The sequence below is a fragment of the Megalops cyprinoides genome, chromosome 9 (assembly GCF_013368585.1).
Source record: "Megalops cyprinoides isolate fMegCyp1 chromosome 9, fMegCyp1.pri, whole genome shotgun sequence".
NCBI classification, from domain to species: domain Eukaryota; kingdom Metazoa; phylum Chordata; class Actinopteri; order Elopiformes; family Megalopidae; genus Megalops; species Megalops cyprinoides.
The window spans coordinates 28,304,259-28,321,934 of record NC_050591.1 but is presented as its reverse complement, the minus strand read 5'-3'; the positions used below and the strand labels follow the sequence as shown (position 1 = coordinate 28,321,934).

At 39.1% G+C, this 17,676-nt stretch overlaps 1 protein-coding gene and 1 pseudogene across 1 annotated transcript; one reads left to right on the top strand and one right to left on the bottom strand.

Annotated features, from left to right (window-relative positions):
* Positions 1-3,346: 3,346 nt before the first annotated feature.
* fgl1b (fibrinogen like 1B) lies at positions 3,347-6,097 on the bottom strand. The gene is made up of 7 exons (XM_036537694.1): positions 6,041-6,097; positions 5,669-5,885; positions 5,108-5,267; positions 4,744-4,841; positions 4,555-4,643; positions 3,945-4,135; positions 3,347-3,530 (listed from the first exon to the last, which is right to left on the bottom strand). Exons 1-7 carry the CDS (start codon positions 6,095-6,097, stop codon positions 3,347-3,349), a joined length of 996 nt encoding a protein of 331 aa, XP_036393587.1.
* A 2,176-nt stretch (positions 6,098-8,273) lies between these two features.
* On the top strand, positions 8,274-16,393 carry LOC118783576 (annotated as a pseudogene).
* The last annotated feature ends 1,283 nt before the right edge of the window (positions 16,394-17,676 follow it).

Below are 17,676 nucleotides of genomic sequence, written 5' to 3'. Positions count from 1 at the left end.
GCTTGTCTCCTTCCCTCCAGCCGGTGGAGGTCGGAGAGATCGATGACTGCCGTGATGCAGTCAGAGTCTCATGACCAGAAAATGCACAAGAGTTGGCAAGGAGCCAGATACTCAATTAAATTGTTACCGGTTGTTACTTTTTGAGCTTGCCATGGTATATGGTGTGTGTGTGTGTGTGTGTATCTATATATGAGTGTGTATAGTAATAGAGCACAAAGAACAGAATTAATATTCATGGATGGCTTTTTTTCATTATCTTGTGTTGAGGAAATGTATGGTCTTACTTTAGCTAATTTATGCTTGTACTTTCCATTCAGAAATAACATAAACTATGCATACATGTAGTTTCAATGTCGAGTTATTGAGACCTACTGTATAGTCTTATTTTCTGATTTCAGAGCATGAGCTCCATGACTGCAGTAGATTATGTGACTTTAAAGGGTAGCATAAACAAAACAGTAACCTATTCACAGTTATCTGTCCCTCTCTATTCAAAATTTTATCTGTCCCTTGACCACAGCTCTAGAGAACTGGGAGCTCTTCCTTAGTAGCCTGGGGAGAAGAGCCTGGACATAGCCTTCTGAGTGTCACAGCACCGACCTGGGAGACCCAACAGGCCATGTCCAGTAAGTGCTGTCTATATCACATCCCTTAAGGGCACCAGCTGTCAGACTGCTGCATCGGCTGTAGACACGTTATTATTCCTGGTCTTGGCATAGTTACCATGGCTGCGTGAGCCACCAGAGGTGGGTTTGGTGGTCCCTGAAGGCCAGTGCAAACTGGTAGTAAAATAGAGGGGGCTAGAACCAATGCTGAGAGTAAGCTTGGGGGCAGTGGCAGATGACAGTATTCACAAGGACTGTGTGTGGGTACAACAATATACACCAACAGGACCCTGCCTGTAGGGTACAGTGAGAGGACAGTGTTTGTCTAATGGGCTTGTTTAGGGACACAGACCATTCTGTTGAGAAAGCTGTCCCAGCTGGTGACAATGGAGGCAGTTCTAGTGATGTTGCTGCTGCATGGTGATGTTAGATTCAAACACTGCCCTGATCAGCCACTACCAGCATGCAAATTAATTGAGCCAGTTTGCAGGAGGTACATGATATCCTTCAGCTAATGCAAAGTGACTTGGAAAAATGTAATCATCACTGTCAAGAGTTATGTATGCATATGCATTTCTACTTCTGCTCTCATTTGACTACATCATAATGCCAGAGTGGCATTGCAGCTGGAACTTTGCTGATTGAATATTAATTGATTGAAAGATTTTGCATTGCATTCACACCCTAACAGAAAGGGTCTAATAACCAAGGGGTAGCAGCAATGGTTAAAGCTAAAACATTTTCTCACTGACAAGTAATGCCTGGAATTGCCACTGGGAGGCACCAATGTTCAAACAGACTCTTGTGTTCTGATATCGAAAATATTATCGAAGAAAATGTTCTGCCATCAGGCCATCCCAGAATGACTGGTGTGTCCATGTACACTGTACTTGTGGTAACTTGGTAAAGTGTGTCCATTGTCTTATATCTGCAGGCATAAGAAGTAGGGAAGGTAAAGTAAAGCAAACTCCAATACCTAGTGACTTCCTGTCCTAAAATGTATTTAAACCAGGACAATTTACTCATTCTTCAAGTGATGTGCTTTTGATAAGGGGTGACAGTAATTTTTTTACAGCACTTTCTTTAGAAGAAAAAATTATCTTGGTGCTGAATAGTTTGAGCTGCTCTTGGTGTTTTATTGAGGGCAGTGCAGCACATTAAGCAGCACAAGGATTCAATCAATCTTGCAGGGCACAAGACCTTTTAAGCATGGTGCGTCAGCAGCGGTTCTTTTAGGGTGAAATATCAAAACCAGATGATGTTCTTGAAACAGCACATTTTTTGTTGATGTTCTTTTTTGCCACAGAAAGGTGGGGTGTATGATTGTAATTTTCCATTTAATATGAGTCCAAAGCACATCTGGTTTGAACGGGGAATATTCAGGAGAACTGCAGTGGTTCTGAAAAGACCCTACATTATTTACTCTACCTACATAAGCATTGGCTTGATGAAGCAATATGTTCACCCACTCACAAAGATAACTTCAAATAATTCAAAAAGGTGACAAAGACAGGGCTGATATATCTCTGAATTTACTGCACTTTCCCCTCTCTCTGACAGAAACAGACTGAGTAGTAAAAGGTGTGCTAGAGCCAAAAGACTGAAATACTGACCATGTTGTCAAAAACATTGTGTTCTTTTACACTTTTGGTACTATCTGTTCTTCAGCCAAAGCAAGAAACACTTTGCCACTACCATGAGTCATACTTGTAACATTCTTTTAGAAGATTTGGTACTCAGTGTTTAAAGAAACATAATTTTACTGTTTTGAAATCAAAGTGAGGCATCAAATCAGATGTATGTATTACATACATACTTTATTTTTATATGTCACTTAATTTGTATGAAACACCAACATGAATGTGCACCAAGTGTGTGACTGCCAATTAAAAGGCAGATCCCAATATATTCTCTATACAGTCTGTCTTGTTTCACAACTAAAATGTTACGCAGTTAATAAACTTATTTTTTTGTTCTGCATTACACATAGCATTGTGAAAATGAATAGCAAAATATTTAATGATACCACTGTGTACAGTACAGGTGAAACATTAGGAAGTGCATTTCTAAACATCATGTGCTGATAACATTTTGTTCTGTTAGATATATGAATAACTGCATCTGCATTTCAAATATCGTGACCTATAAATGCCATACTCCATTACTGTACCCTAGTAGTGCATGCTTGGAAATATGCTACATTCAGATAACTCTTCACATATCCACAAGGTGGCTTCTCATTCGAAATATGCATAGACATACGGATACTCATATATTTATTATACAACATAATCTGACAACATGGGTTTCAACTGGGTTTAGTAACTGAGGTTTTTCGATACTTTGCATTTCAAACACAGTTAATTCAAATGTAAAATGAATATAGGTATGGGCATCAACTCAGGAAATTTAACCATACATTTTAATGTAAGCCTTTTCTTAGCAAAGATAAATGCATCACCAATTTTTGTACATAATTGGAGATCTCTTATGTTTGCTGGTATGTTGCTTATTTGTGCCACATAATATAGTATGGGGATACATTATGCTGCACAAAATGAATCAACAACTTGTAAACGTTACAACATTGTGTAAAATGTGTATGTAAAGAGACATTCTGTACATGAAGTTAAATACATGACGGACTGAAACCGTCTGCAAAACACTGATCGCTGATCATTTACCATTATCACGAGTCAAAGAAATCTTGCTGGTCATTGTGATGAGGCCCTGTTAAGAGACTAACCCTCTGCCTCAGAACCACTTCCCATGCTGTCCATGAAGACCAGGGGCCGGACCTTCATGGTGGTGTGTCGGAGAGAGTACCACAGGCCCCTCCAAGTCATCCACACCACACCATTGTCATATCTGCCCTTGTACTCCCCTCCCCTGTAGAACTTCCCATTCAGGTTTGCTGCGTGACACCTGCATAAAAAATTAACACTGCGTTGTAACACACCTGAACTCAACTGAACAATCAAGGAAAGCTTCTGCTCTAGCCAGTGGTATCAGTTTGCAGACGCTGATGCGTTCATTGTTCATGCTGTTTACTGTAGACGTGTTGCTGACTTGTTTGTGATGTGAGCCAGTGTTTGGCTGAAATGGTGGCGAGATGGTTTATGGAATTTCTTCTGGTTTCAGTCTCAAATATTAAAAAAAAACAAGAGGGACTTATTGTACAGAGCAATAAACTATTTTAATGTTGTTGCTGTGTGTTTGTGTGAATTCTGCATAATTACATGTGTGTGTGCGTGTGTGCGCGTTTGCATTTAAGCCAATGAATCAGTACATTTACTGCGCTGCTCAATGCGCTAACTTCCTTCAGATGGAATAGCTGACCTGTTGTACCACCAGCCTCCCTTGTTCTCCTCTGAGCAGCTACCCTGCAGATAACGGTCATGGTCCTCGTCCCTGGTGCTGAATTGCATGCTGTTGTGGGAGATGGACCACTGCTCTACCATGCGACTCCCTCCGGACAAAGCATCACCAGCCCGCCCACTGTACAAACCAAACTGCAGCTGGTACTTATCCTGTGCAGAAGAGAAACCCCTGGTGAGAGGAGTGGGTGGAATGGCTCATGCCACACCGAATGTTTGGCGCTGTTTTTGGGGCACATTTAATTAGTTTTCCCATTTGTTGCAGAGCAGGTATGTGGGTGAAACATTTTAGTTAATACAGAACGCCTTCATCAACAAATATTTTAGCAACGGCATCCGTTTTTAGCCTCAGATTTTTTTTTTCCCCAAAACCAACACCATTTCCAGAATTTCACCTGTCATGTAAACCAACGTCTATAAAATGGTTGCTGTAATTTCACACTGATTCCTCTCTTGTGTTGTACAGATATTATCATGCTAATCATTGTCTGCGCAGACTACTACTACATTCAGCCTGACAATCGAGGCTTATATTTCACAGGTGAGTCACGCAATGAGCTGTGAAAGCTTACCTTCTCATTTGCAATTCTGAAGTTTTCATACATTGCATAATTCCTTTCTCCTTTCCAGTCCATTAGATCAATCTTCAACAAATGTTCACCTGAGGCACAATCAGAGTGGCTATAAACTCACAGAGGCGAAAAAGGTACTGAGTATGATATCCCGAATCGATTAAGTTTGTGCCTTAGAATTGAACATACCGTCTTGGAGCAGCGCATGGATGTGCTCATTCCCTAGCCAGAATTCGTCATTGTTTCTTTTGAAATTTCCAAATCCATCTCTGTAATCAGACCAGTCTCTATAGAAAAGGGCAAGATTACATACAGTTGAGTCACCTGATATCATGCTAACCAGGCATCCAATTTACTATTAGATGATTTTATCATATCACAGTTTGCCCAAAGTAAGTATCCAAACTAAGTCTTCAAAGTTTTCAACCGACTTCGGATAATAACTATGTTTGAATTATACTAACAGAACACACACATACACAGCCATATTTTAACCAGTTCAAAATCGCTGGGAATTATCACCACGCAACATGCCCTTCCATTGTGACCGCACCGGTTAAAATCCACTTTCCCGTTACGTCTCTGCTGTATGACGGTCCAACCCCCACCGTCTGACATATCGCAATAGACCAGAAATGGATCTTCTGCAGATTTGGGCTTTATTCGGTAGAACCCGCTCGGCGGCTTCAGTCTGTCGTATAGCATAGAACAATCTAGGAATGAGAATTCGGTTAAGGCAGGGATTGACGCAGTCAAAATATCGCTAAATAACTTCAGAACACGTTGAGCGTAAATGAAGGTTAGTACCATTTAGGATAATGACTGCATAAGGTAATTGTTAGTATGTTTAGGCTAGAGATATTTTGCTAAATGCAGTCAATCAGTTTCCAATTCACCATAAAATATTAGTTGTAAAAGGAATACAAAAAGGAGTAAGTCTTCAGTTAATGACGTTGGAGAAAACGCTCAGAAGTCATCGAGAAAATGAGGAATAGGCTACTCGTATAATAACGGGAACTGCTATAAAACCAGAAAAGTAACCAAAAAACTGGTTGAAACCAATCATACTCAATAAGGCACTGAGAAAAAAAATGAAATTGCAATTATGTCTCACCATGGTCATATACGATGAGATTCCCAGACATTTTGGGTAGCGAAGGTGGTTCCAGGGTGGTTTCATTGTGTCTCTGGGGCGGGCGTCTATGCGACAGGTGGAAGAAATTGTGCTGCCGCAGGTTCTTGAGCTGCCAGGCGCCTATTAACAGCTTGTTCTCCAGCCCTCGGATGCTGCGTTTCAGCTTCTCCACTTCCAATAAGCACTCCTCCTCTTCCTAAAGGAGCAGTCCACGTAAACAGTGCAGTTATTACATTGCATTTTAACAGACAAACTGAGCGATTATAAACTTCGGGGGTAATAACGATGCGCTACTGATCAACACAATAGTCAGCAAACTACCTTATACTTATACCTGAACACAGTACGTACTGAGAGTCTGGGCGACGCTGACACATAACACGCCAAAAGCAGTAATTCCAGAAGCATGACCTACAACTTTACACAACCTAATGAGAGGAAAACAAAAACAGAAAACTAAGCGGTTAGTATGCATTATTCACGTCTTCGGATGCATTTAGTTATGCTGATATGTGCACTTACAATAAAATAATTTGAATTATTTGTCACACATTTGAAACTTCAGAAGGCTAATTTTCAGATCGCAGTCTAAAGACAATGCCATTAGCCTATAATGTAAAATGGATGCAATATAAAGTAATGTACAGGATTTATACTAATAACTAATAAGAATGGTTTAACATATCATCTTAAGATAGCATACCGTCATTTCACGAGAAACCAGAACGAGACTTATAAATATTGTTGCACACCACCGGTTTTGTGCAGAAATGTTCTCGATCACTTTCTTTTATAGCACCTACCCGTTCCGCATGTTCTACATTACGGACGCAGGAGAATATTGCTTCATTGCCTCCAGTTCCCGGAATGTCAGACATGTGTGGGTTTTGTGCGCTCGAGTGTGTATAGTCACAAATCTCACAAAGCGATTAATCAGGCACATTGACACTGGAGTTTCGGTTTATGTTGTTGCGATGTTTCTTGGTTCACGTTTGGGCGTAACATTAGCTTCCGAATCATATTAATGGAATCAAATGAATAGAGTAGTGTAGGCTATGCATCTATGGTAGCTACATTCTCCAAATTCTGGCTTTACCTCAGAGTCATCATACGTGTCAATACTACATGCAGGCCTCAGGTTACATCTTGTCATGTCATTTAAATTATACAAATCTGTTACAGAACTCAGATATTGTACACACTCTATTTGCAACACCAGTTTTGTTACCTTAACCCTGAAAATTTAGCAAAGGTTCTTTTCTAAATTGCCGAGCTGAAATCACTATTCAACCAGTCAACAACAGTTAAGCATGTCTTTTACACTCCTTTATTGAGAAAAGAAAAACCTATTTATACTTCAGATCAGCGCCCAAAGTTATAGCCATTAGCCACAATGGAACGTTTAAGCAATAATATGAGCCAGAGCACAAACGGGTAGAGGAAGACTGTGTTTTTAGGCATAACATAATGCTACAAGTGGCATAACTAAAACAAGTGTTGGGAAGTTATGATACGGTTACTGTTCGGACGGGGACTTCAGAGGACCCAACCAACCTTTGAACCTTATAAACTAGCTAGCTGGCTACTACTCCTTGATTTCAGAGGAAGTCACAAGACAAAGTTAATAAGTCATGCAAGGAAAACAGACAGGACAGTCTGGTTTAGGCGTCAAACATGAATATACGACTAAATTAATGTTAGAAATTTGGAAGTAAAAGCAATAAAATCAAAATTCGATTAAGGCCATCTAGTCGCTACTCTTTAAACATAGGTAAGTCGACCTGTTTCTAATATACAGACATGCTTTCACGCACGCTGATGCACTGCAGTCTTGAAGTATTTCAGATGTGATTCATTCATTTCACTGTCTCATAATTGCAGCTTGCTTGCTCAATCCTTGTACTTTTGTAACGCTAAGTAGCTATAAATGTAGTGCTTAGTAATTGCTCTCAATCTGTCCGTTTGCCAGTGGGAATAAATGTCTGCCGAAAGTAAAGATTAAACATAAGGTAGTTAACTCCCGAATGGCACCTGGTGTCGAGGTGATGCTCATCGTTTATTTGTGAGAGGATGCTAGCAGAATTACTTGTACATCTATGGGTAAATAGATTAAATGCGACAGTACGTGCAGTTGCAGTTGTCAAGAGACCGATGAAGCGCCACTTGTGTCTGGAGGTATTCACTATATGAAAGACCTTACAAAACACAATGACCACATCAGTCATTGCCTGATGAATCTGCCCAGAGACATATGTGCATCTGCATTTTGCATGTATGGCAATTTTGTTAAAAGCATTATTAAATAATAATAATAAGAGCAATATTAAATACAAATGATTTAATATTAAATTCCACACTCTGTTATGTTTCCATAATCCTTATACATGCTCTCAGGTATTTGATGCAAAAAGTAAGTTTAGGAAAAGCTGACCCATGGCTAATGGAAGTAGTGTTCAAGGCCTGAAGTTTGTTTTTGGGGTACAGATGGTTTTACATCATCCTTCAGAGGACTTTATTGAGCCCTTTGCTCTTATTGGTTTTTTGAAGAGCAAGGCTCAGGTGACAGTGCACTCCTCTGAAGAAAATGACTTCTGTGAGATTCAGCCCTGGGTCAGATTCCAAAGAAGTTAATGGGTAAGTAAAAAAAAAGTGTGTGTGTGTGTGTGTGTGTGTGTGTGAGAGAGAGAGAGAGAGAGAGAGAGTGAGAAAAAGAGAGACTAAAAAGTAAATTCTTTTTTGGCTCAATGGTGTTAACTTTTTTTCCAACTGTGTCATTTCATATGAGTACTTTGACCTGCATTGTTGTAAAGAGCCCACTGTTATACAATGACAATAAGAGTTTTGAATGTCATGCGCACTGGTACTTTGGAAGAGGTTAGTTAGAGGTTAGATAATCCCTTGCTGCCAAAGTGTATTATATTTTTTCTTTTCTTTTTTTCCTTTCCCATCTTTAGTGCTGATGGTGATGAAAATGGAGAGGCCTGCGTACGGATTGATGATGGCAAGGAGGAAAGTGCTGACACAGGCAACATGAACCAGTATGTGTCATCCACCACCATGACTTTTCTTATAAAGATCGTGTATGCCTATGGTCCATTAAACATATGAATCCTTAATTTAAGGATTCATATGTTTAATTTAAATTATGTTTAATTTAAATTTTCCCTTAGTTTTGATCCATCAAGCACTGCACTGAACTCAATGTAGCACAAGTTTTAAACAAGGGACTAGGGTAGATCACCTCATTTTTGTGAAGAGACTATTTTTACTGTTGTTTATTTTTTTTCATAGACAAATCCGAAAGAAGATTGCCCCATATGTGATGTCCTTTGGATTTCGGTAAGCGCGTGAATTCCCCATCTTCATCTATTCCCTGGCCTCAGTATGGACACTTCCTTGTAAGATCTGCACTAATTAAATCGAAAGGACATTGTCACACAGGTTTAAGTGTCTCCACTTTGCATGGGATTTTGCCACATCTTTCTTCCGCAGGCTGTTTGGCGTGGTGCTTATTTTCGTGGACATCGTCCTGGTCATCGCCGACCTGTCCCTTCCGGTCCGCAGCCCTGCAGTGGGGGATGGTCTGGAGGGAGCCTCCCTTGCCATTTCATTCTTCTTCTTGCTGGATGTGCTGCTCAGGGTCTACGTGGAAGGGTGAGTATGAACCAGCAGCACACTGGTGTGAATCAGTCAGTTAGCATTCATGCAGAATAGATTCCACAGTGCTGTTCCAGAAATCACCAATAGTGACCGTTTAACATGCTCAGTGGATTTGATTCAGACTTGAGGTTAATTTTCATGAATGTATGTAAACGTAACTCCAGGGAGTTTATTTAGTTGGATTTACCAAGCAAGCAGCAGGTACACACAGCACTTGCAGTTCAGGTTTAGAAATGCTTATATGTCCAACCAGACTCTTTCATTATGTTTGGTTTCCCCTTGGACAAACCTTAGGTCTCTTAATTGCATCATTGAACAGATTGCTAGACTGATTCCCACACTGAAGAGTTCCAATGGGGTTGCACTACTTTTTACTAGGGTGTCCTGAGAATTCCTTTTGAATTGTTTACAGCCTATAAATTGAAAATCATTTCTTTTTTGTTATTGAGTGGTTAATTTTGAATCAAAAGCATGCATATTTGTAGATGTATTCATATGATGCAACTGTATACTTCTTACTGGTACAAACATTTATACTTATTCTTTAAGTTCAATTTGTCAAGGAAAGCTTTGAAACAGTCAACCTTGCTTACATCCTGTCTGTATTCCAGGTTTAAGGTGTACTTCAGCTCCAGGCTTAACATTGGAGATGCCTGCATCGTGGTTGTTACTCTCATTGTCACAATGGTCTACACGTTCTCAAACTTTGCTGGAGCTGTCCTTATTCCCAGGTACCAACAGTCGACCTGCATGTTCGCTCACGCAAACTGCTTTTTCTGTGTCACCCTGTCTCTGTATCTGTCTCCTTTTCTGCTTGTCTGCTCTTTATTTGCATCTCACACTTCATACTTCCGAACTGTTTTTCAACTTTGAAAGAAAGACGACATAAGGAGCCAGAGCACATTTCACAGTATGTCTGTATTGTTTACTGCATTGCTTATTTAGATCTCCCCACCAGGTTTGCATTCACTGAATTAAGTGATTGTACAGAAGTCCTGGTAAATGTAGGCATGCCAGAGGTAAGAGCTTTTGCCTCTGCTGCATTGAGCATCATGCAATAAGGGTATGTGAGAAGGTATTTAACTGAGAAATGCAACAGCCTGCAGTTAGTTTTGATTTTATGTTAGTTAGGATAACACACGTCAGCGTGTTAGATGAACCACTACAGCTCCTAGTGGTTCAAGAGTCATAGTGATAGTGGTTCAAAAGCTATGCAAAAATGTCCTTTGTATTTTGAAATAATGACAAAAGTACAAGGTAAGCCCAATAGTCATCACAGAAATAGTGACTAATAGAGAGTTATTATTTCTCTAACTTTCTGTTTAGACACTGTCGGTACAGCTGGGGTCATTTACACAGTGTTAGTTACCAATAGCATAATGGATGTATTTCCAGATTCAGGCAGAAATACTGTCCAAAGACATTATGAAGCCAAATCTATAGTCATAGCGTGCTCTGAATAGTCCTGTCTCACATTCTGGTGCTTCCTCACTGGCCTGGCTCCTGTGACATGTCCATAGGGTGGTGTCCTTCCTGAGAGCTCTCAGGATTGTGATCCTGGTGCGGATCTTCAGACTGGCCTCACAGAAGAAGGAGCTGGAGAAGGTCACCCGGAGAATGGTGAGATCTTTCTCTTTAGCAGTGTGGGGTCACAGTCAGATCACTGGAGACATGAGCTGAAGCATGTGGTGGTACACTGAAGTTTTTTTAATGAGCAAAAGGACCTTATAAATGCCGGTTGAGATTATAAGCCTAAATCTGTTATCACAGAGTAATATTGCACATTGTAGGCTTTCAAATGGACAAACTAGTGTCTTTGATGAAAACTGAAGAGATCTGTTGTTTCCATCAAGGACCATTCCCTGAAAAATAATTTGTCTTAAAAATCTGGAAAATGGCAAGTATCTGAAAGTGAACCTCCTAGAGGTTGTTTACTCATACATGTAAAGAACACATTAAGTCATGGGATTTGGAAAGCTGTTATATTAACATTTTATACAGTGCATTCAGCACACACTTTCCCTAGGTTTTATTTTCACTAGACAAAAACAGAAATTGTCCTTGAGTGTTTTTTGTCGTTTCAGGTGTCAGAAAACAAAAGACGTTACCAAAAGGATGGCTTTGACCTGGACTTGACATATGTTACAGGTGAGAATGATATATTTGATATCAAATGGCCTATTTCTTTGCCTTCTGGCAAGTGATTCTCAGTGCATCGTCAAGTGCAGGCCACTGAGAAAATTTTCTTTGCATTCACAGATCGCATCATTGCCATGTCATTTCCTTCATCTGGGAAGCAGTCATTCTATAGGAATCCTATTAAAGTAAGCTATGCAACACACATACACACACTATGCTCTTACATAAGTGTTCTTATATGCATGCAATTGAATCATTTTGGACTATCAAACCAAGATTACATTGACTTTGACCAAATATTTTGAGTATAACAGTGTCACCTAAATGCATAATAATCTGTCAGCTGTCATTTATACATTGGAGTTTCTATTTCTTTCTGATTCCTGATATTTTTCAGTTCTGTTATTGGAAGTCCATTCTTTAAGTGTCCTCAGTGGCTTAGTCAAAATGAGCATAGCCTCAGCCCTACCACTTGATTTCAGTATGAGCTGCATCATCTGCTACTTATGACAAAGATCTCACACTAGCAGAACAAATTCCCTTCATTCTACAAATATCAGGTTTTTTTTATATTTAAGAACAAAGTCTTTATCAAAGACACAATTTTTTGTTAATTATAGGAATTATAGGATCTATTAGGAAAATCTATTTTGTTTGACTATTGACTATTGACTACGATTATTTAATATTCCTAATATTCCTATTGCTTCTTTCAGGAGGTGGCAAGGTTTCTGGACACTAAGCATGAAGATCACTATAAAGTCTACAACCTCTGCAGTGAGTCTAGGGCATTTTGATGCAATAACAAGCATGCATAATAACAAGCTGCCAGAATTTACTAGCATAATAATTGTTTTTGAGGCCATACACAGAACCACAAATGTGTTTTGCCTCAAAAAGAGTAAATAATAAATCCAGTTCAATGGATATCTTGAATGAAACTCACATGCTTTTCTTTTAGGTGAGAAAGGCTATGACCCTCAGTTTTTCCACTACAGAGTGGAGCGGGTGTTTATTGACGACCACAATGTGCCTGCTCTGGAGTGAGTACACTGTGTGTGTGTTTGTATGAGCGAATAACTTATGCTCTATTTCACGGGTTGCCTAATGAGATACTTAGTTCTCTTCATTTTTATATAGGAAATACATCTATTTCAAAATTCGAAAGGTATCAATCTTTGGTACATGCAACAGTTAGGTATGGTCATACATGAATGGCGGCACACTAGCATTTGGTCTCAGCATCCAAATATCAATTTTTTAACATTTCATGTAAATTTTGCATTTAACCATGGAAGGTTGTATTCAGGTGTGTAGCTGTTTCATTCAAATTTTTTTTTTTGTATTGTGACTGTGTTTCTGCTTTTCACTGTGACTTTCCTCCTGCCCCACAGAGACATGCTGAAGTTCACAGCTAATGTAAGGGAGTGGATGTCAGTCGACCCAAAGAACGTCATTGCTATCCACTGCAAAGGAGGGAAGGGTGAGAAGCAGCCAGCATGTTACCACCTTTGCATGTAGACAGGCCAACCTCTTGCATTCCTTTAACTACGTCTGCAGTGATTAGTTCATCCCCATGGAAAGTGCACTATTCTAATGCTCTGTAAAGGGAAAGGGTACAGCACATGGCAAACACCAACTAAACAGTGCCGGGCTGGAATTCTATCATAAATTTGACCCGTCTGCCAGAAATATTTCCTCACCAAAGATATTTGGTTATTTTTCAGTATTTGAAATTTTGACAGTGCGATCCCAGCTCGCCCTCTGCTGGGGAAACACTGGAGTTACAGAACATTTTAGTTGTTTATTCAGGTCATTCCACTATCACAAGGATAGATGGGAACTCAAAAGTAATTTGAGAAGAAAATCCCCATGACAGAAGACATCGAGTCACAATTCCCTGAAGGTGTGAAACATTGCAGATGAGGGAATGTGATTCAGGTGGAAATTTCAAACTGTCTCAAACTAAGATGAAGCCAGCCCATGATCCTATGCATGGGATTCTGTCCAGGGGGAACCACTGTTGATCAGAGGCGTAAGCCTAGATGAAACTGCTGGAGGCCATAAATGAATATGTTTACAAGGCCTCGGAGGTATCTTCATTGCTCAAAAGGATATGTGGGGAAACATTCAGCAAACATTCAGCAAAAAGGTTTGCTTTAGTCACACTTCAGCATAATTACAAGATGATAATTAGGACAAATAATATAATTAGAAATCTAATTTCAGTTGATGACATCATTTAAATCCTTCAGATCAACTGAAAGTATGTTATAAAACCTATTAGCATTGGTTGGACCTGTTGAAATAAATACCACATGACACAATAATATTAAAAGTTAGTATTAGTCATTAACTTGTTAGTGACTAGCTTGTATTATAGTATATATAACACTAATCACTGCTGTGTTTTGCAGGTCGTACAGGGACCATGGTGTGTACCTGGCTGATAGACAGTGACCAATTTGAGAGTGCCCAGGTACGTTGTCCTATCACTTGCACAGTGGTCAAGTCAGTTTCAGTATCTAAACTTATACTGAAGACTGGTGTAAAATGTGGGAGAGTACAACACAGCTTTCTTTCACATGAACACTAAGTAAAAACAGAACCAACAAATACCTCATACACCCAATGCCAATGGCACCAATGCAGTCAGGGAGATCCCTAATATTATGATAGCTTTTTGTATCCATTCCATGGCTGAAATTTGAACGAAGAAACATGGAGCTCAGTATTTTGAATCCTGTTTATGTGATTTTAATGGGATTTATTTGTCTCACAGCAAAGTCTGGATTACTTTGGGGAGAGGAGGACAGACAAGAGCATGAGCTCAAAGTTCCAAGGAGTGGAGACTCCTTCACAGGTAATGGATTGGTAATCATTGCTGATGGATCTGGAAATTTCTATCAATAGTCACCATGTGTCTAACATTATTCAACACTGAAAACTGTTTAGTGTTAGACAAAAAAGCAAGTTGGGGTATACAGTTTACTTTTTAAATTTTAACATTTTATGAGAGATTCTATATTAAACAGTCTATTCAATGCTTTGATTTTTTTTTTTTTTTTTTTGCTGCAGAGCAGGTACGTAGGATACTATGAAATCATGAAGAACAAGTACGACAGACACCTTCCTCCTGAGAAAAACCTGAAAATAAAGAGCATCCAGATCCACTCCATCATGGGTAAGATACCCCTGAGTTTCAACCACCTCCACAAAGTCTCTGAGGGGTAGGACGCTACAACCACGGCAAACACATCAATCTAAAAACAGAAAACAAACATCATTCCTTTCTTAGGTACTGAGGCTTTGGATCAAAGGTGTTATGAAAGGAAACAGGGATGTAGTACTGACTTTGCACTGACAGAGTGTCTTTCCACATGCTCTAGTGTTTAGTTACAAATTAGCCTGAATTCTTTCTAACTCTAATGCGGACAAATAATATGCAGCACTAGCCTTAAAATATCAGAGATATTTAGAGTTTGTTGGCTCCCACAAATACTGTAGCTACAATCCCTAATCAGCTTCTGTCAAGCAATGGTACAGCCAGGCTGATATATTTTGGTCATAAGCCTTAAAAACTTAAACTTAAAGGTAAAAGTTTAATATGGTGTGTATGTGGCAACTGCCATAAAACTGTGTTTTGCATAAAACTGTGTCTCTTCAGGTGTGGGAAAGGGCAATGGGAGCGACCTGTCAGTTAAGATCATTGTGAAGAAGGAGACGGTGTTTCAGTGTGACTGCGCCACTCAGGAGAACTGCACAGTAAGAAGGGAGCCTATTTTTATTTAAAAAATGCCATGCAAGTGCTCTGAAAAGGGTATGTGGCAAATTATTAAAAATGCTCAAATATCAATGCTGAGGGAGTGAGTACTTTCAGGAGTAAGCAGGATTTAATGCAGTGGTATGGTATGTGTAAAGCTTTATGTCTGAAAGGGAAAGTAAAAAGGGATAAGACTTTGCAGATAGGAAGGGGCAGAGGTCCTGGCAACAGTGAATGAGAATGAGAGTGGCTGAGGTGAACACAGCAGCCACAGGAATTTAAAATGTCAGTAATTATTGTTGTTTGGCCCGTCCAAAAGAACACTGAGATCTGTGTGTATCTTTCAGATTCAAAGCAGTCATCCAGGCTTCTGCACTGCTTTTATGCTGTTTCTGTTCGTTTTTATAATCCACCATTCCCCCTGCTTCCTCTGCGCAGCTATTCCCAGATTCGGGCAATAATGCCGTGGTCATCAGTTTGCAAGAGTGTCCAAATCTCAGAGGGGATGTCAAGGTCATGTTTGCATCCACTGCGGTGAGTGCCCCCCCTTAAAACAATATCAGTTGTGTAGCAGAGGGAATAGTGACATTTTAACTTTGCTATTGTTTTTTTTTCATATTTACCTGTATGAGTACAGCTACATTCTTTCTCAGTTCAACTCCCTAATCCCCTGCACCATCCATATCTCCCTGCTCTTTTTCTTCCAGGGACTTCCAAAGGGGTATGAAGACTGTCCCTTCTATTTCTGGTTCAACACCTCATTTGTTGAAAACAACAGGTACATATTCTTTCACTGTGTCTCTTGAACTAAGATCTGGGCCTGATTTGATCATGTTTTAGGAGCGGCCATGGCAAGGTCCACAATATTGTGAATTCCCATGTGTAGCAATTTCTAAATGACTGAGCCAACCTTATTACTTACCTTATAAATACGTACATACCTTTATACATTATACATACCTTAGTGAGAATGAACATTTTTGTTTTGAACTGTGCTGGGCTGAGAGAACGTTGTCTTCCATTCTGCTGATTTTTCTGTTTCTAGACTGTACCTGTCCAGGGATGAGCTTGACAACCCACATAAATCTAAGACCTGGCACATCTACAAGGAGGACTTTGGCGTGACCCTGTCCTTTAACTGAGGTTTAGCTTCTCATGTTTCAATGAGTAGCAGGGCCGGTTTTACAATTCTGCTGTCCAGAGTATCCAGGAGTGCAGCTGTTTTAAAGTTAATAATCCCAACAGATTTGCTTCTTTCACTGAGCCACTGACCACCCTTTGTCAAACATTGACACATTAATGCTTGATTTTTTTTTTTTTTTTTGGTCATGTTGAATTGAAGAGAATTATATATATATGTAGTGTTGCTGTTTACAGGTTGAATTTGACTTTAAGGCACAACATAGCTGTATACACAACTCAGAAATATAAAAAACCTTCACTTTGGCCTCATTTGTGTTAGTTTAGGAAGCGTAGAGCTATGAATTCACCTTATCAGCTGTGCCTTATGATATGATATGTTATGATATGGTGCTATGAGCAAAGGTAGAGACATTAAAACTTTGTGTGACAGGAATAAAACTTTTGATTCCTGTCCCTTAACTGTAGTATTGAATAAAGGCTGGGGTGGTCGATCCTTATCGTAAGGTGTTCTATACAGACATTGCTGAATACAGAGAAAGAACAACCTGAACCTGAAAGAAATTTTTGAATAAAGAAATTGAATAAAGAATTTATGAATAAAGAAATTATCCCTTACAAAGAGATATTAGATAAATGAAATATTCATCAAGCGCTAACTAGATATGTCATTGTATTTAAGTCATCAATAGTATTTAAGAATTTATATATAACTAACCCTCAATAGCAAAACGATTGAACCCTACAATATTTGTTAAAGATGTAATGTCTGCCATTGGTGCATTTAAGGGCAGTTGCAGTTGACTTCAACCAATGTGTTTTATGTCTAAGTTAGGTATTCAAGCCATTAAACATATCCATAATATGGATGTGATTGTGCTGCATTATCAACATATAATATTAAATAATATTAATTTTTATTATTTTTATTATTAATTAATATTAATTTTTATTATTATTAATTAATAATAATAAAAACACATTGTCAGCATATACTAACATTTGAATGTATGTGGAAGTTGCCATGATCCATGAACAAAGTTCAAATGACTTGATCTTGCTGTTCCAGTGATAATTGTAAAGGAGGAGGGGACAACTTTGTGTCTCTCTTTTTTCCTATTATAACCATGGGGGTGGGGTTTGCAGAACATTTTAACAATATTTACACTGTATACTGTACATGGTGTAGACCATAAACAAGACTATTCCTGATGGTTTTGGGAATGCCTTCTCTGAATCTACAGACAGAACTGCCCAAGGAAATAAAATAACTGAACATAAACCA

Excerpts from the sequence above, each read along its gene's own strand:
- fgl1b (XM_036537694.1), bottom strand. The coding sequence starts at position 6,097 with ATGCTTCTGGAATTACTGCTTTTGGCGTGTTATGTGTCAGCGTCGCCC. Across the intron at positions 4,842-5,107 it reads GGGAAAGTGGATTTTAACCG|AGACTGGTCTGATTACAGAG; the intron begins GTGCGGTCACAA and ends CCTTTTCTATAG. Across the intron at positions 4,644-4,743 it reads CCATGCGCTGCTCCAAGACG|GTGAACATTTGTTGAAGATT; the intron begins GTATGTTCAATT and ends ATTGTGCCTCAG.